Below are 21,454 nucleotides of genomic sequence, written 5' to 3' on the forward strand. Positions count from 1 at the left end.
CGGATTCCATTTTTCGCGGACGAGCGACAGAATATAATGCACCGTCACGGCGACGGCAGGAGCCGGTGGGAGAGCCGGTGGGAACCGGCGGCGCGCGAAAATGACGCCCTTTCGAGGCCGCAACCGCATTACTCACGCGGCGGTTAACGCGTACTCGTTATAAACGTTGGGAAAATGTCCTGGCGCATTTTTCCTCGCGTCCGCGGAGCGAATAAGGGAGCGAAGCGAGCATGTTAAATCACGAGCCCGCGTTCCTCCACGGAACATCCACCTGACGATGGCGTGTGCTCGTCGCGCCACGCGACACGCGTATAAATCAATTGTAATCTCGAAGGAGAAGCTGTACACGCGACTCAAACCGGAGGTGTTAAGAGGTTCCCAAGACTTCCAAGTGCAATTCCTCGATACATATATTTGCGGGATCTAAAAACAGGTCGAAGAATTCAGAGGCGCATACGACCGCGGATATAAATAACAGATACCTAGTAATGCGGATCCACAAATCAAACTTAACATAGATTTATATAGGTAGATAACTTATTCCGTTCTATTTAAATTTAAATTTCTTAGATATATTTCATATCATTTAAATGTCAATAGTTAAAAGAATTGCAAAGTCCTGGTAGCAGTCTTATCTCGTGTTCGTTTTCGCCAATGTGAAAATGACTAAAACAACGTGAAGATGCCGATGTCGAGATACGCATCGGACACACGCTGGGTACACACATCGCATCTGCCTGTGTGGCTAATTATAATATTGTCTGCACATGAGATATGAAGCAACGTTCGCATAGTTCGATCGCGCCTGGCGTTGGAATGTCGCTCTCGGACGTCACAACGATATTTTGTCTCGCTAATGAATCATGATGGAATCTAAAGAGAAAGATAAATAGATGGATAGACGGTTAACGGAAGAGAAACAGAGAAAGAGAGATTTGTTTAGTAACACGATTGTGTTGAAATATCCCCGGGTCAGTAGCGTGTCGTCCTCTTGCTCTGGCTTCATTATTGAATCCAGTGTCGCGTAACAAGTGATTTAGCACGTCCTGATCCTGCTATTTGCGGTAGAAGCTCGAAAATTTCAATATGCTCGTTTCCATGCATATGTACGCGTAACGGTACAAAAAAAAATGAAAAATAAAAGAACATCATTAGTACTCGTGTACGAGATATTATTAATGAAAATTATTGTTTTCGTTCGAAAAAAAAGTTTATTCGAAACCGAACAATTTTGAAGTTAATTATAAGCTTATAAGACTCAAAATGTAAGAATTATTTATGATTCCAGCTCGCACAAGATTTTTGTATTTTTATATAATAAAATTTTATTAATAAAGACAACGTCGTCTTACGGATAACGTTCGGAGACAAATCTCACGGGCATATCGAGAGAGAATTTACAGTTTCACGATGAAAAACGCGACAAGACATTGCGTCCGACATCTTTAATTACAGGGATGCGCGGTGGTTTAAGGCACCGCTCACTTCGGACTCTCTGGGAAAGTCTTCTCCGGGGAATTCGATGATGGCCGGACGATCAGAATCGGCTTGAGCCGCTCGGGGAGTAACGGCACTTCCTGTTCCCGGACGAGCGAAGACGCGGGAAGATGTACTTCGAGCGTGTAATATATGCCGATAACGCGCAATGTGCCTAAGCGCGGCCCCAAGATAATCGGCAAGGAAATCGGCTCTCGCGCAAGATCCACGTGTGATAGAAACGCGCATAAATAAACAAATAACTTCACGGCAGTCTAAATCACCGGTTCCGTTCCGTTTGATTCATGATTCGAAGTACTTCGCGCGAACGCGGTACATAAATCAACCACTTAGGGACGAGTGCGCGAGCTCAGAATCCGAGAGGATAGCGAGCGCGATCGCCAAGATGAAATTTCGGTTGAGAAGACGACGTGAAAACGCGATAAATTATCCTCTTCGTCTACGCCGACTTTAGCGATCATCGATATCATCGGTAATGATTAGTCAGGAATGCTTAAGTAGAGAATAGCGATGCTATCACGGATCTTGTGCAAACAAACGCGCCTACTTTATCGCATGTTAAAACGGATGTTAGTCGGTTGACTAATGATCTTGCGAAGAAAATTGTAAATTAATTAATAAGAATCTTGACTAATAACGATATACTAAAAAATACATTTCCTGACAATATTACTGTAAGAAGTAATCAGTGCCGTTAACGAAGACATTTATGATATATAATCCTGATTTAATGTTTGTCATTAATTAATAAAAAAAATAAATAAAAATAGTCTCCTTGAAATATTTTCTTACCATCCTTCAGCAGTATTATCGTAGAAAGTTGCATTAATGCTACTGATGCGTAAAAAGACGCATTTATAAATATCTTTAAAATATTTATATGTGCACGCAGACGATTATCCTCGTGCAAGAGATCTTGCGCGTACTACACGATTCATCACGGGTCAATTAGATTATTCCTTTGATATCCACGTACGTAAGACACGCATCGTTGGCTAACGACGAGTTTTCTATGAATGAAAAAAAAAAAGGAGATAGTGGCCAATATGTTCAGGATTAGCATATGGCTTGACATGTTGCCTATGTAATATACCTAATTAAGATGCTCATGTAACGTCTCTATCATTAAAGTGCGCCTATTATTCAATAGTAATTAGAGATGCTTATCGAACGCGCACATCGATATCGTGACCAATGATTATCCGAGCACGTCCAATTATTTGATCCGAAGCTTTTTAACGTGGCTGTATTGCATAACAGCTCGTTACGCGCATCGGTCTCGCCTAGTCATTAACCTCGATTGACAATAACGTATGCACATTATGTTGTCAACGCGCTATTAGAATAATAGCGTTTAACTGCGCTTAATTATCAGTCTAATTAATAATTTCACTATTGAAATCGTGTGAAACGCGCTTATCATTCAATAAGAAGATGGCCAGATAATTCCCGATTGGTGCTCGGTTCCGAGATACCTATCGCTTTCACATCTATAATTCTCGACTATCTCGTGAGTCTATATCGCAGTCCATTTTCCTGCGACACGCGTGATTCCTTTCACTTCAAAGCACCCAAGCAATCGTTACTTGAAAGATGATTCTGTCATTACGACTCTCGCATTTTGAAAGAGAAACATGTACAAACAACTGACGTTGTAAAAAAAAAAGAACCAGACAAGTTGTATGTCGACTCGACAACGTTATTACTACCAGTGATGATCGCGAAATCAAGTTTCGCGCTTTTAATTCACGTCAGAAACTTTTCAAAATGTCTTCGAGAGAAAAAGAGAGAAAAGGGTTATAGAGATTGTAGAGAGAGATAATTATAAAATACTAACAGAAGATTCTTTGTTTAAATAAGAGAGAAAAAATGTTTACAAGGGGATAAGCGGAGATCTTGATATATCGCGAATTTTTCTTCTTTTGCGAATTAAATTTCAGGTTGATTGGAGAAAACGATAACAACTTAGCTGATCGATCTAATTTTACTTCAATCAAATGTTTATTTCAGGTTGACTTTTAAGATATACTGAGGCATACTAAAAAATAAACAATAACCTCGTTCGACAACACAAACAAAATTTAATAAAACAAAATTTAATTAAAACAATTTAATTTGTTTGACGATAGACCGAAGATAGATCATAGCATTCTTATATATTTTTCTGACGTTCTGAAATTGAATGCGATGTCTAAATTGCTCCATCACGTTACAATTTTTTTGTATTGACGAAAATTAGCTTAATTTTTTAGTATTTTTAAAACCATTTATGATCTAGTTTTTAATATGCAAGCTGATAAGTTAAAAATAGAAAAACGAACTACTTTTTCGTTGATAAAAAAAAATGTAATATAATGAAGCAATTTGAACATCGGATTCAATTTCAGAACGTTAAAATACATAAAAGTATCATGATCAAATTTCTGGATGAAAATAATTTTTTGTGTCTAAATTTTCTCCACAAAAAAAACCTATACAAAAAAAGCAACATATCTGTTATCAATATTTGACATATTCGTCATGAATCACACTGCACATATCTATACGTTTGGAGGCGACATAATAAATCAGCCGGCATGTCGAACGCAACCGCGCTACTGCTTATTTCAGAAACGATCCGAGAGGATTAATTTATTATCGATTCGTACGGAGTAAGCTAATAGTAATAGTAATGCTATAGATTAGATTAAGTAACATTGCGACGTTCGGCGACGACGAGATTAATTGTCGTCTTTTCTCGTCCTTTCGTTCAATCTATCTATCCACAATCGGTAGTTTTCCCTCGTAAGAGACATGTCTGTCCGAAGATGTGGCGTTCGGTAGGATCAACGACGAGATGTCATGCTTGCATCAGATAAAACCGAGCGATCTGTCGTACACACGCGGCATGACGAAGAGACACGATCCCGAGACGATTCGTTCCTTTTGCACGGTGTCTTGCGAAGTGTATCTTACACACGTATCAATAGCCACGGCTGTTTTTCTCGATAAAAAAAAATATCTCACAAGATTAATCGAGAAACAGGGACCAACGAGCAACGAGTATTACCGAGTCACATGTATTTGTAGATATTGTCGTTTATATCTTTTAAAACGACATTCGTAATTTTTATTAAAAAATGACAAACAAAAGTAAAAATGTCAATATAGATGTAATAACAAAATGCTTTTTTTTTCAGGTTTTAAGCATAAATAAATAGCAAATGAGGATACAGTACAACTTTCATAGGTAAATTTGTATACATCAATTATTTATACTTATGTACATTACGTAATATATTTTGGTCACATGAGACAGCCTATCAAGATGAATAAATAATATAGCTACACTCGGCTACAACTTTATCAACAAAAAATTTGGAAACTATACAATAAAACGTAAAGTCGAGGAGGCATTTTCGATCAAGGCAAAATAAAAATCACGGCAACATTTATGAAACTGCTGTGTGTTGTTATTGTGTTGTTGTTATAGAAAAAAAGTAGAATCAAAAAAGCAGCGAGCAAAAAAATCTAATGACTATTGAATTTAGACGCTCGACGAAGATAAAAATTTTATGCGTGGAAGAACTGTATTAAGAAGTTGAATTATTAAATCCGCTGCCAAAGTGAAAATCGAAAGTCAAATATGCTGGTAACCTTAATCGTGCAATCGTACACATGTACGCTTATATACTGACTAACATTGGTATCTACCGGTTTTATGTGCATGTATTCAGTCTACAACTCATTCACTGGGAGGTTCATTTAGACGCTTTCTCTCAATACCTCTACGTTAGAAACAAAGGATGAAGTCCTACAATCGCAGACGTGTTTCATTTCCGCACGTTTATGACGCTGCTGAACTTCCCACCGCTCGATTATTCTCATCTCGTCGCAATTGTTTCGACGCAGAATTAGTAACAAATCGTTCTCGAAAATATATCTCACAACGCAGTATACAAGAGGAATCTAGTCTGGTGGAAGTTAAGAACAGATTATTTATCAAAATTAAAGACCAAAATATTCATAGAGAGAACAATACAACACGCACAACAATATTTTAATGTTCGACATTAAATTAAATGTCTTGATAATTCAAATAATAATTTCAAACTTTGCTCATTTGTTGTAAAATATATTTTGTCATTTATAAATTTATAGATATTCGCTTAACTTACTTACAATCCACAAGCTCTAACGATTTTCTCTCTATCGTTACACTTTTTAATACGAAAAAAAATAAGAAAATTGATAAAATAAGAAATTTCGAATTAAATGAGAAATTAAATCTGAGATTTCGAAGGCTTACGAAGCACGTCGTACGTTAAATGTTATCACGCGAGCATAACCGAAAGTTACCACGTTGCATGTGCGTATCACATATATCTCGCACGAAGATGGGGAAGTGTTTTATTTATCGGAAGGATCCTTGTTGCGGCGTTAATTAATGGCCTCGCGTCCTGGAGAGCGAGGTCGGCCGCGAAGTATAATTTCGCCGATCGATGTCGTCCACAATCATAATTCCACGCAAATTGATATCCGCCGATTCCAGGATTTGTTTCATATTGTGTCTTGTGTCTTGTGTACATGCAACCAATGTGTGATCTCCGCAGGATGCGATTAAAAAACGATCATAACGCACACAAATTGCCATCCACCAAAATCGAAAGGCTCACAGGATTGCTCGCCCTGTCGTTATTTCATATGCAATCGCAGTTACCAGATATCGGAAGGATTTGTCTTTAATACCGCTACTAATAGCCGTTACACCCATTCCCATAGATACGATATTGCGAAACTCGCTTAATGCGCATTAAATACGGCCGTGATGCATGCTCGAAGAGAGGGAGGGAAATGAGGGGACATGAAAACGTTCCACTCACGATCGTCGAATGAAAACTAATGAATTTGTCGACGCGGCTCAATACATCGGATCGCAATCAGGCTGCTTTTGTATACAGAGACCGGGAATCGTTCCAATGATTAATATCGTGCATCGCGGTATGAAAATCGTCGTTACGAAGAAGAGAGAGAAATATTTTAATTATACAGTCTTTGTTCTAATTTTCAAGACTTTTATGCATAAACTTTACGTGGAAAGAACAATTTTGCTGAAACATTCAAAAATTTAGCTAAATAGATCTAAAAATAATTTTGATCATCAAATAATCATCATGTAGAACGGTCAAACTGCTAAAATGTTAAAGTTTTTTTGCAGAATTTCTCACCATGCTTGAGATTTCCTACGTAATTATTTTGATGATCCAACAAAATTATTTTCAGATCTGTATATCCAGTTAAATTTTTGAATAGTTCGACAAAATCATTCTTTCTAGATAGAATTCCGTACAAAATATCGAAATGTCGTTATTTCAATATGTAAGCACGTATTTTTAGACATATTCTTATATTGTATAAAATGAAATGAAGTAAGATATATAGTTGATCTACGGAAGCTTCGTTGCTGTTCACTCTCGTCGCGACGAGATCGTATTGCGAGGAAACATTCATACTGTTTAGAACGAACAACGGGATCGATAATTGACAGATTACTTATCTCGATGCCATTTGATGTGCCGATGTAATATCGCGAGATATTAATGAGCTTGCCACACTGACACAATGAGAATATGACAAGATCAATGGCGAGGATTGGTTCTCCTATTCGCACATTCAAAGGGGAATGCGGCTACTTCAATCACGAGATCCCAATCGCGACACTTCAATAAGAATGGATGCGATTATTATTAAGATTATTATTATTAATCGAATAGCGAAGAATATCTCATGGCCGACTGCACTTCAGCAATATTATATCTTTTATTTTTTTTATCTTATACGCTTATATCTCACAAGACTGAAAATCGATTTTAAATATTTCGCAGAATCTATTACCAGAATCCCATGTTTCTCATAAATTAAAAGAAGTTAAATCCAGGTTTAAAACTGCATGAAATAATGGGATACCGGATATGAATCGTGACCTATGTGATATACATTTGACAGCACACAGAAGAGAGCATTTTATTAATTTTCAAAATATAATGATCGTTCCAGTAGTACTTGCCATTGTTCTACTGTTCTTTCAAAAATAACAAAAATCAAAATAATTTGTATTTTTAATATAAAAAAAATCAAAAATAAAGAAATGCCGCGTTAACTTCACGTTCCAGCACGACCATAACTTCCTCTAAAGTACCAGATGCCATCGAATATTCTGTCAAATGTTTCCGTTTCTTTTAAGCTAGATTGATTATTATATGATTATTATTTCAGAACAAAATTCCAATAATTAATAATTTTTTCACAGGTTAGAATATTCGAACTCCACGGAACTCTGTCGATAATTTTGAGAATTTTTGACAATAGTTCTGACATGTTCCGCTTCAGTTCTATATGAATAAATTATTATCAAAGGTTGCTCCGCCTTATAAACATTTTTTAAACAATTTTAGCTATCGCTATCGGCACATGTGTGCTATCGAAGCAATCATTATTTTTTGAAAATTAATAAAATACCGTGCTAACTTCATAGACACGCGGTCTTCGTTATCCGTTGCGCCCGGAAAGAACGAATAAATACAGAGAGAAAAAAAAAAGAATACAATTATGTAAATGTAACTGCTGCGGGAGGAAACAGCGTATACACGCGCACACGCGCGAACAACCGCCATTGTTATTAGCATCGGCTTCGCATGGCTTAATATTTAAATTAGCGTTAGGTCCGGTATTCGCTTTGGCGATAGTGCACGCTTCCGTGGATTATTAACACGAGCCAGTGAGTTTGCGAGCGAGCGACACGACATGTGGCGTGCCGACGACGCTAAGAATTGTTGAACGAACTCTTACGACGAGGGCAAACGTGGCAATTCTCACATGAGCACTTTCGTACTTTAATACGCGTGTCTGAAAAAGAGAAGTAATCGGGAAACGCGATTCTGAGATAATCAAAACAGGATATCTTCCATATAACAATTAGAAAAGGTAACGATATGAAAAGTTGATTAAACCTTGTAACTACATAATCGGACATTTAATTTTAAGACATTTATTTTTACTTAAAAATATCATTTAGAAATTATTTTTATTATTTTTGTATTTTATTATTTTATATATATATATACAATAATTTAGTATATATCAAATCATGGGCACCGTGAGGGGGTACAAGGCGGTGTGCTTGCACTTCTTGGTTTATAAAATAAGTTCGAAAGAGAGAAGAAGATCCAAAGAAAAAAAAGAAGTCGCGTAACATGGAATAACTTTTGGAATGGAACAAGAAACTCAATGCAAATATTAATTAACATTTGTAATAAAACTTTGGGAAATCCATTTTATAAAAATCAATGTTGAAACAAAAACTTCGGATCATCTGGTTGCTGTCCAAATTTGTTCGTCATATTACCGTTGTAAAGTTAGTCCCTCAACATAAAAAAAAAAATAAAATTTCTATAGCTCATTCGATTGCACATTTCGAATTTTCATTTGCACACTTCCAGTTTAAAAAAGTTATTACAGTCGGCGCTCGAATTTAAATTCTTTTGAGTGCACCTCCCTGGAAGTGATTCTGCCGGCGCTCATGTATAAAATATATAATTTAACATATATATTAAATCATATTATTATATGATACAAAACAAGAATTTAATTATGCAAGACATATAATTATCTATTAATATCTATAATCTATAATCTATCATAGATATAATACATATGATATAAAAGATATCTAAATAATTCTCTTTATTCTTACAAAAATATTCCCAAAGTGGAATAAATATTTACTATACTATTTAGTGTACCGTTAATATATCTTCCCTTCCTCGTAATACTAATCCAATACATCAGTCCCCCTCAATCGCGACCATTATTGGTGAGATCGAATACGAAACGGAATGAACTGGCCCGCAACCAATCTATAATACGCATCGTGTTTCAAATTGAATCACGGATCGCGTGGGTTGTTTACGGTAGCGTGATAAATGAAGGCTGCTTAAAAATACGCTGACCCCGGGGCTCGTTACGTGCAGCCAGCTGCGCGCGTGTGCGTCGCTGGGCCGGGCGACAAAATACATCGCCGCTGGCCAATTCGTTCGATCATTATAAACGTGGACAATGGCGTTGTTCGATAATACCCAAAGATCTCCTCTGCCCTGCCCTGCCCTGCCCCCACCCTGTCGTGATAGATGTTTCGGTGTCGCGTTCCCGAATGGTCCCGATAATACATCATGCCGGCGCGGGCGTATCGCGCTCGTATATATTTACGTCTTGCTAGTGTCGAAACGCGAATACAAATTTAAACTTTATCATTTTTCGATCCTATTATTTATGCCACGTGACATGAATAATGTCCGAGGTCACGTTAATTTGTTAACACTGCGCGAAAGCAGCCTTCGATGAGCCTTTTATGAAATTACAAAAATTAAATGAATTTCAAATCAGACGTTTCAAATCAGATTTTTCATCATTAATGTGTAACATTTCATCTCCTAAGTTTCATGCACTCGATTGATCCGTTAATATTGCAATTTGACATTCTTCTTCTTCTCTAATATCTCTTGTAGATTAACGATAACAAGGAAATTATTGAGTTTTAATTCCCCCTATTGGACGTGACTGCGTATTTAATCATAACGATACGTGAACACGCGCACGATTCAAGATTAATTAGTTGCTAATGTAATTGATTATATCCGTCTATATTTGCAATTCACAATCCGGTAGGCAACCGGATTAATATTGCAGTAATAATTTATCAAAATTACCCCATCAGTTTATGCACAAAATTGGAGAACGTCATTGGAGATGGAATTAAATTTCGATCAATCAAATTATTGTTCCAAATTAGGAAATTAATCATGAACGATGCTTAGTTATGAACCAAGACGACCTTAAAATAATTTTAATTACCATTATTTAGAATGTTATTTTCCTTCTACAATTTTCTAACGTAGATTATTGGATTTTTCAAACATTTTACATTACGTTCATAAAAAAACTGCTGCAAAATTTAATTCACTTAAAAATCTCGTGTTTACTAAAGTCTCTTATACTTTTATAATTTGTCGATGCGTCCTCGAATAATTCTCCTGAAACACTAATAAATGTGCTTTTCTATCTCCGTCTTTCTCTTTCGCATAATTTATGTATTTTTAATTCCACTAGTGTAGCTCTCGTCGTCACTCGACTCGACATGTCACCCGCGAAATGAAAATCGGGTTTCGTTGGGAAAGTTAAAGGAAGTGCCTGTGTGGAAACCGTAGAGTGGCATGCGTGGAATGCAAGTTCAAGTGCGGCACGAGTACACGTATATACGCGATGCATGGCTCTCGAATGCATAGGAAGTAACGTTGCTCTAGACAGAAATATTGAAACGCGTGGATGCTCGTGACAAAAAAAAATATGAAAAAGAAAAAAAAAACTCGGGAAGATGCTCTCTCACATCGTCGAGCTTGCCATAACGCCGAAATGGAATAGAAAAAAAAGTGAAGAAACAGAACGCCCATTTGCTTCAAAATAAACATCGGCATAAAAAATCTTGCGTTTTTCCGCGTGCGAGAACTAAAAAAAAATATCTTTGCGACGAGAAGTGCGTTTTAATGAATATATTATTCGACTAGACATTTTCTGCATAGCATGAAAGTTTCCACAATGGGAAATATGTCCAAAGAGAATTTTTATCAATTCAAGTTTCAAAATTTAATAACTCATTAATTAAATAGTTATAAAATTATATCTATTACAAGAAAATATTTTAAATTTTTATTGCTGCTTTATAAATTAAAAGATATATAATATTATAATTTAAAATTCCAGATACTTTCGTACAAAAAAAATCGATTTTACTGAAAAAAATATTATTTAAAAATTTAGCTATAGGTACGGATCTAAAAATAATTTTGTTGGACCATCAAAATAATTACATATTACATGAAAATATCAAGCAATGTTACAGAAAGTTTTAACATTTTAGCAATCAATTTCAGTGTTCGACATGATTTTTTTTGGTCCAATAAAATTTTCAGACAATCCATATATAAATAATTAATTAGATTTGCATTATTGTAATATCATCTATATTATCATTTTCATTATTATTATTAAATTATTGTATTTTGTAGACGGTAACTCTATCTATTTATATTTTAAAAATTCTATTTTACAGTTTAAACTTGTATCAAACTCTTACTATCACAATTCCAACTTTCGTGGTTTAAATTATGTTAAAAATACGATAACTGCTCAAATTCTGTGGCAAAGTGTTTTCGTTGGAAATCGGCATGTCATTTACGTCGCAGTGATAAATTCCGACTAATGAAATCAGTTATGAGTGGTCGGCGATCTTAAAAGCCAGATATTCATATGTTGTCACAGAAAATTGAGACATAAAGACTTCTCCATGTGCGACAGTGGATGCCATTGAAACTGTGCCAAATTCGAAATTAAACCGTCATGAAACGAAAACGCTGTGCAAGAATAATAGAGGATTCTTGCAGCAACAAAAGAAAGGATATCAAACATGATTCATAATTTAGGAATATTTCTGTCACAATGTACCGGTCACACGTACATTATTCAGATCGAATGAAATAATAAAAATGCATATCGCTGTCGCACAATCATGCTCTTACAAAATGATACAATATGCAATAACAAAAACTATGATAATTCGCTCACCACATATATTCCATAAAAGTTTCTTTCAGTCACGTACCTGAAACAGAAAAATGCATACATTTACAACTTTGTTTTTATAAAAACATAACATATATAGAAACATTTTAACATATTTTACGCTTTAATGTCTGTAATCTACTATGCCGTGAACATAAAAGATTAAAAATATTTTGACTTTTTCAACTCAACATTAATAGAGTTGCCACAGAAAAAGAATTAAAAAATTTCCTGACTTTTCTAGATAAGAATGGAAAATTTTCCATGACTAATATAAAATATGTAAATTTTAACATTTAGACTCAAGCATTGTAGGAAAGCTATATCATTAAAAACGCAAAAAAAGCTTAGCAGCATACTAAAATTTTAGGTGTAAATTCAAGCCAGCAAAAAATTAATTAGTTTAGAAAAAAGAATGTAGTTACGACGAAAAAGAGAGATCAAATAAAAATACTAAATAAAATAAAAATTTGAATTATTTTGTTAAAAATCGTTTAAAGTGCATGTTTTGAACTATAAATGGCAGATATAATATTTAAAAAATTATAACAATTATTTGGAATAGGAGCAGTTTAAGGAAATTGTGAGTAAATTTCAAAATTTCAGACTTTTTTACATTTTCTCCTGACTTTTCTCAGTTTCCACGGTCACCAATTTCAATTTCTCTGACTTTTCCCGCTTTTCCCGGTTTTCTGGTCTGTGGCAACCATGATTAAACTCGTAAAAAATAAATAATTGGTGTCTTTGTTGCAAAATCTCAGCAGTTTTTTAAGGCTCGCTACACACGCATTTCAAAAATGGCTCATTGTCGGAAGAGCAAGCGTGCATATTCCATTATTATAATGCATCTCTGGCGGCCGTCTCTTTAAAGCAACAATGCAGAGGAAAAAATAAAACAAGGTAATTAAAAGATTACTGGCATAATCTTCATCTACGTCGAGTTGCCTTGCTTCGTCTACGTTGCGCGCAATAAAACGTATTGTCTTGGCATTTCTCGCCCACGCCTTGAATTTTCACATTGCGCTGCGAGATATCTCCTCCACCACTCATTCCGGTTAAATACCCGAGAGAAAAGCAATTATATCCGGAATTAGGACAGCCGCCTACAGAATAGTTGCTATCTTAACCTCGAATTGAGCATAAATCTCTCACTACTGAATGATGAAACTTAATACCGTACACTTGCACGCTACGATTACGTTCTATTTATCGAACATGAGTTAAATGAGTTGTTTCATGTGAAGTATTCTCGCCTATTTAATTGTCAATCATGTGTGTGCGATATTACTGTTTATCCTCAGAATGTTGTTAATTTGGTATCTTATTGATTCACTTATGCATTTTACTTAAACCAATGTAATTGCACTTTTAAAATTTATTGTATTATTTTCTATTTAAACTTCTGAGTCCAACATCTCAATTTTAAATATTTTTTCATTGTTATAAAGGATTTCACGATTTTTGAAATTTATAATCTTTTAGGATTCTATAATTTTTATTGAAAATTTAATTTTCTAACAAGTGTTAATTTTTATTTTACATTTTTAATTTTTAATCAAAATATATATTCAATTCATTTAGAAGGAAATAAAATAGAAATTTTTTAAAATCCAAGACTAACATTAAGATATACATAAAAGATTATGTATTAAATTAAACTATCTGAAGTAATGTACAGAAGTATTTTGTATTAGGTACTTTTATCTTGTATTCATAATAAATCGTTTAGCATAATAATAACCACTATGCACTATATACATCTATGACTTGATTTTCGTAACGTGGATAATCGGAATAACCAGAAGAAACTCTCAAGTTTACATTACGTCACCGACATGGTGGCAGCGGCCTCTTTAAACTCGCACAGAGCTTCAACTTTTGGCGGTTACTCCGCGAGTTAACTGAAAACAAAGCCTGTAGCGACTTCGGAAAGACGAGCGTCCAAGTTCCATAACGAAGTACGGAACTCCGAAGTGAATGAATGAGAGAGAGAAAGGAAGAGAAATAGATAGATGAACAGAGAGAGAGAGAGAGAGAGAGAACAGAAGCAGTACACTACTTGCATATACGAGCAACATTGCGGATGCGTTATAGTTAAGCAGTTCCTCCGGAAAACCGCGCCTTCGGGCGCGTCCGAAACTTCTCACGGGAAGTTGCCAGGATCATCCTCTATACCCTCATTTCCTCATCTATCCATAAATATATATATATATATATATATATATATATATATATATATATATAATGTGTGTGTGTATTTTATATATATATATAAATTTTAAAAAATCTTATGTTCCGTGGATGTAAAACAACAATTACGAATATATCTGCACGAACGCGTTTTTCCATCGAATTTTTGGACTACTAGCCGTCGCCACGTTTAGCGATTTGACCTAGTTGCTATTTCCTGTTGGAGTAATTTAGCATAGCGCCGTCGCGACGCAGCACCGCCCGTTGAATGTTAATACAGCGCGGTTAAAGTTGCTGAAATTCCAAGAGTGACTGATTTTCAGTGGAAAATCAACGTTTAGTTCTCCATAATTGTTTCGCACGAGTGCACGTGTAAATGAACGTTTAATAGATCATACAAATCTGTTATAAATAAAATTTTCAAATATTTTAGTTAATAAATGAACAAATTGCTCGAAAACCGTATATGATATTTTTATTAAAGCTCAAAATAAAGTTGAAACAATATTTTCAATACGATTTAAGATAAAATTTAATGTTTAAGATGATAAATGCGGATCTGCAGATTGGATTTCGTTAGATGTTACACTCCAAACTGAAAGGTTTAATCTACACATTGTGGATTTGAAAACACCGCATCGAAACACAAACTTTAATTAAATTGGAACGAGTTTAATGGCAAACGCGCTGTGCGGGTAGTATTACGCAGACACGCTGCACGAGTTCGACCGCGATAACGCAAGCAACATGACGCCCCGAGTCGAGCTATGCTTTGCTCGACACGAGATATCCCGGCGAAAAATGTCCGGCTCCGTCGGGCATTAATTACACGGATAGGCGGCATTAATTTAGCAACAATGTTTAATTCGCCCGCGCGACCGCACACATACATGCCAGCGACGGCGCGGCGCGGCGCGGCGCGGCGCGGCATCTTCGATCAAGATCCCAGCCGGTGCGGCGCGGCGTTCCGCCGCGGCGCGCATTAATTAGGACCTGGGATAAGAAATTGTTTCTCTACCATCACGCGACTTGCGCATGCACACTCTCGCCTTTGCCTCGGGTAAATCTTCGTATGATAAACGTAATAACACACGCATTACGCCCGGTGGTGTATCGGGAGCTGCACGATGTGGCGTGGCGAGTCCCAGGGTTCTACGAACGTCGACATTAAACACCGAGCGGAAAGAAATAGAAATTGCGGCGACGGCGGCACCCACGTTGATCCAAGACGCAGGCTCTCCTATATTAATTAGGGGGACTAGTACGACCGCTGTATATAATAAAACCAACAGTAACTACGAAGCCGCGAGGTATGTAGACGAGAAGAAATTAATTAACTACGCATCGTCTCGCTCTTCCTCTTCAGCAACCGTTTGAAGTCGGTACTGTCTTCATCGATCATGATGACAGTCTCTTTCAGAATGCACCTGCACTGATTAAACACGTTTATAATAATTATGGTGCTGCTCGCGATTACATGACGATGTGTTACCGAACCATGGAATTGCATGACGAAGCGACGACAGGGAGATAACAGGAAAGGAGCCTTATCAGAGTACAGTAAGTGACGCGATAAATGTGAAAGTGCGGTTATTCGCGCAAGCTACATGTGCGGCTTATCTTGACGGATGAAACAGAATTCGATCGGATGAACAGAACGATCTCGAGCCGCAACCTGTACGTGATGCATTTTGCGAGTTCGATCATTGATTGCCGCAGTCTCTCGCACAATTATATGAGGATATCGCGTTCAGAGAAAATTACGAGGCGCGCTTATGTTTTAACAAAACGTAGAGTAACGAGAGCGCTGAAGAGTGTTGTTGCTGAAGCAAGAAATTGCAGCCCGCACAGCGTTCGTCCTCTGGCACGGATTTCGCGTCCCTTTCTCGTCGAGATACACAATGAGAGGTAATAAGCATCCCTCCAGGGTGCTAATTAAGAACAAGGGCGCGGACGGACGCTCTTTCGTTCTCTACGTTGGAAATAGGTGTTACTACGGCGCAATGTTTCTCCGGGCGATTCGTAATAATACACCGGCAAAAGCCGCACGGCCCCGTACAGTGGAATGTAATTCCGCTATGTATTATTTCGCGATTACCTTTTAGTAGCGCGCCTAGATCGCAGCTCAGCCTAATGTCTTAGAACACTTCTTCACAAAGAGCGTTCTATTTGTTCTATATCTCTCCGGCTAAGAGAAACCGCTACAATTGGCGAAATTACACGTTTGCAACAACAAATCTCCCTCATCCTCCTCTCCCTCCCCCTCCCTCTCTTTCTCCCTCAAATTATTTTCTCTCTCATATTATTTTAAATTCTAATAAATTTTAACTTATTCATGCAAAATTTCATTTATTTTCAGATACCTACTACATTGCTAATTCCGCGAACTTTTCTAACCGATATCTAACTGAGAAGTTAATTTCATAACAGTTAACGCGTTTTCACGATACAGTTTCCGCTCGGCATAGTTTCACTATCGGTAGCATAACGTAACAGACGAAATACCGTTTAAAGAGAGGTCCGTCGCATTAAAGTTACTCGACTCCGATACGCCGACGGTATTATCCCATCCGCAATAATCAGGCGGACGCGGCTACTACTGTTGATCGCACGAGTGTTCACGTAGCGAATATCATCGTCACGAGATGGCCAGCGGTATCTTTAGAGCGTAACTTAATACGGGCTTCCGTTAGACGATCCAGAAAGCCGGAGATAAGGGAAGACGAGGAGGAGAAGAAGGAGAAGTGGAAGAGAGAGGAAAGACTTGTACTTCTGCGCGCATGCAGGTAGGCACGCCGTCGGTGGTTAATCTTCCGGTGATGGTGATGGTGATGGTGATGGTGGTGGTGTAGTGTTGGTCGTCTGAACGTTCTTCCGGGGATTGTCTCGGGCGCAGCACTCGGTCACGGTCTATTTCCGGGGCCGAGCGATCGCCTAACGACGTATTGTGCGTATGTATTTATGGGTGGAGAAGAGACGATCGAGAAAAAGAGAAAGAAAGACGGAGCCTGGGCAATAAATACTGTTATACGGGCATTAACGTTTGCCAACGGGTCCTCCCTGTCGTGCGTGGGTAGCACGGGAGAAGTCTCGCGACAGGATAATGAGAGGAAGATGTGCGACCAATAGAAAGACACGAGAAACAAGGAGCAGCAGAGGAATGAAGGAAGTCGTTCAGGGACATGTAATGTGCTTTTAATCCTTTATCCATGGAACTCTTAAAGATAGTGATCCGAGTAGTTCAAAAATGACAAACTAGATTTTTAAAACTGTAATTGAAAAACACACTAGTGACCTCTCTTTTTTCATATGTAACTTAATTTTTTAGAAATTAGGTATTTTGAAAATTTTTATATCAAATGGATATATTAAGTTGATCATTTTATTCATCTAAATCGAAATTGAAAACTGTTGTTAAAGTAGTATGAAATATAAAGTAAATAATTTTGAATAATCTTTCGATTTTTATTAGTCTTCTAAAACATTCATCTGTTCTATAAAATATATTAACTAATCCCGAACTTATGTATGGACAAACGTACTACAGGTGTTCCGTTGATTCGTGTAAGTTCGCGCGGTTTCTGAGACACGAGACATCTCGTACTGCTCCCGTTACGTCAAACGCTCGTCGGCAATTAACAGCAGAAACAAACGCCGACCCGCTTACACTCTCACCTAATTGTACGACGGTAATGGAGACATCTAAGAGAACTGAGTGATGAGAAGAACAAATCTGGATCACATGACGAATAGTTTAATATTCACGTCTCATGACAAAGAAATTCGTTTTGTATCATTATATTCGTTACATATTCATATATATTATATCCTATTATCTCATTTAATTAAGTATTAAGTATTTTAAGCATATTATAATAAGTTATACATTTTCACACACAACATTATTCAAAAATATTACATCTGATTTTTCGCATTCATCCGAATAAATCTGCTTCTGGCGCTTAATCAAGCGACGCATAATAGCGTGCAGCTGCATATATTCACGTTGAAGAATAAAATCGTAAATTGAGAGAGAAAAGAGGTTCGAATAAAGAGCATGCTGACACGTTGATTGTGGTAAACTGCAACGAGCCATGTTTGAAGGTGTTTTTTTCGCGACGGGCACTGTCGAGGAGAACAATAACAAACCCACAGTTTTTCTCTCTCGAAAACAATCGCAACGACTAATAGGCAAAACGCAACAACAGAAATGTTGAAAGAAACAAAGAATTTTTATTCATCGCGCGGAGAAAAGGTTAATGATGAAATGCTGCGGATCCATTTTAGATTGCATGACGATTGGAATGGTAATTGATTGTTAGACATTACCGGCTTCCAACTTTCTGAAAGGCGATTCTAAAGGAAAGCTCGCTCTAGAGAAGAACCGAGTAATGGATTCTCTGTGAAGTTCTGCATTTCGAGCCTTTAATCTGTCCTTGTTTAAAATATCAAAAGAAATGATAGAATTTTTGCAGAGGAATCGAACGAAAATACAATATTTAGAACATTACAGATTGTAGTTCTCCAGAATTCTTTCCTTGTAATTTCTTATAATTCTTTTCAAGCAAAAGCTATATTCAAGTTTTCCGACATTTGATTATTAGAAATAGAGAGCTGCATATATAAATATATCATTTTTTTTCTTAATCTTGCAAGGAAAAATATATTGAAAAGAGTATAAGGATTATTATATTTACAATATTGATTTATACAAATACATGAATAAATTGAGAGCATTTTAGATGTGTTCTAAGAATCTTTTATAATTGAAGATTAATTAAATTTTTAAATTCGTATTACTCCAAACTTTACCGTTTATAAAATAATTGATATTCAATATAAAACTAAGAATGATATTTATTATGCAGTGCCGTCTCAAATTAATATAAAATTCAAATTTTCGATACATTACATATTTATAATATTTATATCAATATGCATATAAATTTCACCTTATTTATAAAATAATTATATTTTACGAAATGTTTAATTGTCGAATAAAAGGCGACCGCGACAATGCATGATGATTGAGATATTATAAATTGGATTTCTCGCAGTTAGAGGTTTCCGAATATCCGTCATTACGAATATCACTCATAATCAGAAAGTGTCGTCTTTCGGGTCGAGCGGGTGTCGGCGACCGCGGACAAGCAATTTCCGGACGCGGACACGCGCGGAAAGTAAGTCCGTCGAGGAACCGTTGCAGGGTATAACACCACTTGTGCTCACCCAGAGTGGTAGTGAAGCGTATCTCGCGATAGAGCGCATTCAGGGTTACAACCTGACGTGGAAGAGGATTGCCGCGGGATTTATGTACCAGGAAGACGGCGGATCTGGTCGTTTAAGTCCATCCGGCCAGTCGATGGGAAGCTCGATTAAATTCACGCTTCAAAAAACAGTCTGTTCTCGACAACGATGGCAAAGAGCAAAACTCCCATCGAAACTTTCGTCGGGAGCCCATTTCGCGAAAACGATTCGATTTTGAAACGTTTACGATACTTCAGCACTGAAGAAATGTTAATTGAAACTTTAGTTTTAACATTACGGTATCTCAGCTTTAAGAATTTCATCGTTATTTAGAATTTGAAACCGTTTGCCTTTGCTGTTAATCATGTTTCATCGTGAATATAAGGTTTCTTAAGACTTAACAAATCTGTATAGTCTAGTAAAGAACGAAAAACGATTTTAATCAATTACTATGTTATACGCATGTACAGTATAATGTAGAGAAGTAATAATTTATCAAAATTGAATCAAAATTAGCGAATCAAATTAATGAAAGTTCACAAATGAAAATGCACAAATGAACAATATGATACGAATTTGGACTGAAAATAATACAATGAATTTTTTTGCAAGCATTTTATTGAAGATCATGTTTCGACACGTTACACGTTCCTTCTGATATCATCGCCGATGTAGAGATTGCCTCGACATGCAGCATATCCTAATCGCGATCTTGAAGCTGCCGTCGTGGCAGCTGCCGGATGGGTGGAACGTTTGAACTTCGGAATGACTTCTTGGCTTGGAGTAATAAGTCACGCGCTAGTTGCAAACGGTATTGTAATGCGAGTACTCGCCGAGCGTAGATACGAACTAGCAACAGGCCAGCAACGGGAGACGATGAGCATAGCGACGACGGTTGCCGGGCGCGGCTTTCCGAGCTTATAACGCGGCATGACTATGCAAATCGACCGCTTTAACTCACCGGCTATAGTCGGATCGGGGAGACGACGTTTAATAAAATGTTAATATAATACCGCAACGTAAGTACCGCTCTGAAGAGAGAGAGAGAGAGAGAGAGAGAGAGAGAGAAAGAAATGTGTTCCACTCCTTATTACAGGGTCTTTAATAAGGAATCAGAAATCAATTTAAAACGTCGCGCTTGAATATGATTATCCTTCCATTAAAAATAGGAATAAATGTAGAATTTATAATAATTAATAACATATTAAGCATTAAATACTTATTATACGACAAAGATACACATATAATATATATATCAACTGTAATATCACAGTAATTAATTATTATTTAAGCTGTATCAGATTATATTTCTCTCTGGAAATAAAAAACAAGGAATAAATTTTATCTCTCGTTATATTGCACATATATAAGATTGAATTATTCTATTTAATAGAAATTAAATATATTATTCCCTTTCTTTTTTTTTTTACATTTATTTTTATGTAAATTATGTATCAATATATCTATCCAATATATCTTCTGCAGAATTATATATATTCGCGACATAACACGTGCCCTCGTAAAATTGCTCTCGCGCAACACCTCCTAAGCTAACAACGTATTTCAATTCGCCTACGCGGTGTATACACGATAAATTCTCTTTACAATGAAATGATCTTCGTGAATGTGTGTCCCGTTTTCTGCTTGGTCGGAGACAAAAGTAACGCGAGGCGAAATAATGGCATGGGAACCTGCGGCCGATTTGCGAACTCGCCGCCGCGCCGCTCCGGATTCGCTTGACTGATTGGAAACTGCAACCTGCTGGAACTTTCGTCGTTTATCGGCGACCGCGATGGAGCTGAGAGAACGCGCGAGAGACTTGGGAACTTTTATGCGCCACCGATTCGAATCCCGCGATCGACGCAAA

The 21,454-nt window shown here is 36.8% G+C and overlaps 2 protein-coding genes across 8 annotated transcripts in view; both read right to left on the bottom strand.

Annotated features, from left to right (window-relative positions):
- Positions 1-21,454, bottom strand: part of twin (CCR4-NOT transcription complex subunit 6-like twin) — a 292,189-nt gene that overhangs the window by 268,856 nt on the left and 1,879 nt on the right. The gene's annotated exons all lie outside the window — the stretch shown is intronic.
- Positions 1-21,454, bottom strand: part of LOC147908614 (CCR4-NOT transcription complex subunit 6) — a 361,019-nt gene that overhangs the window by 106,353 nt on the left and 233,212 nt on the right. The window contains exon 5 of one of the 7 annotated variants that reach the window (XM_087409731.1): positions 12,164-12,190. The exons of 5 other annotated variants lie outside the window; for them this stretch is intronic. In XM_087409731.1, coding sequence (XP_087265857.1) covers positions 12,179-12,190 — 12 coding nt within the window. In that variant the 3' untranslated portion in view covers positions 12,164-12,178. Of the gene's footprint in view, positions 1-12,163; positions 12,191-21,454 lie in introns of those variants that run through there. One more of the 7 variants, XM_087409737.1, reaches the window with a different exon arrangement.

Source organism: Acromyrmex echinatior, chromosome 9, assembly GCF_024713525.1.
Source record: "Acromyrmex echinatior isolate Ae372 chromosome 9, ASM2471352v2, whole genome shotgun sequence".
Taxonomy (NCBI): domain Eukaryota; kingdom Metazoa; phylum Arthropoda; class Insecta; order Hymenoptera; family Formicidae; genus Acromyrmex; species Acromyrmex echinatior.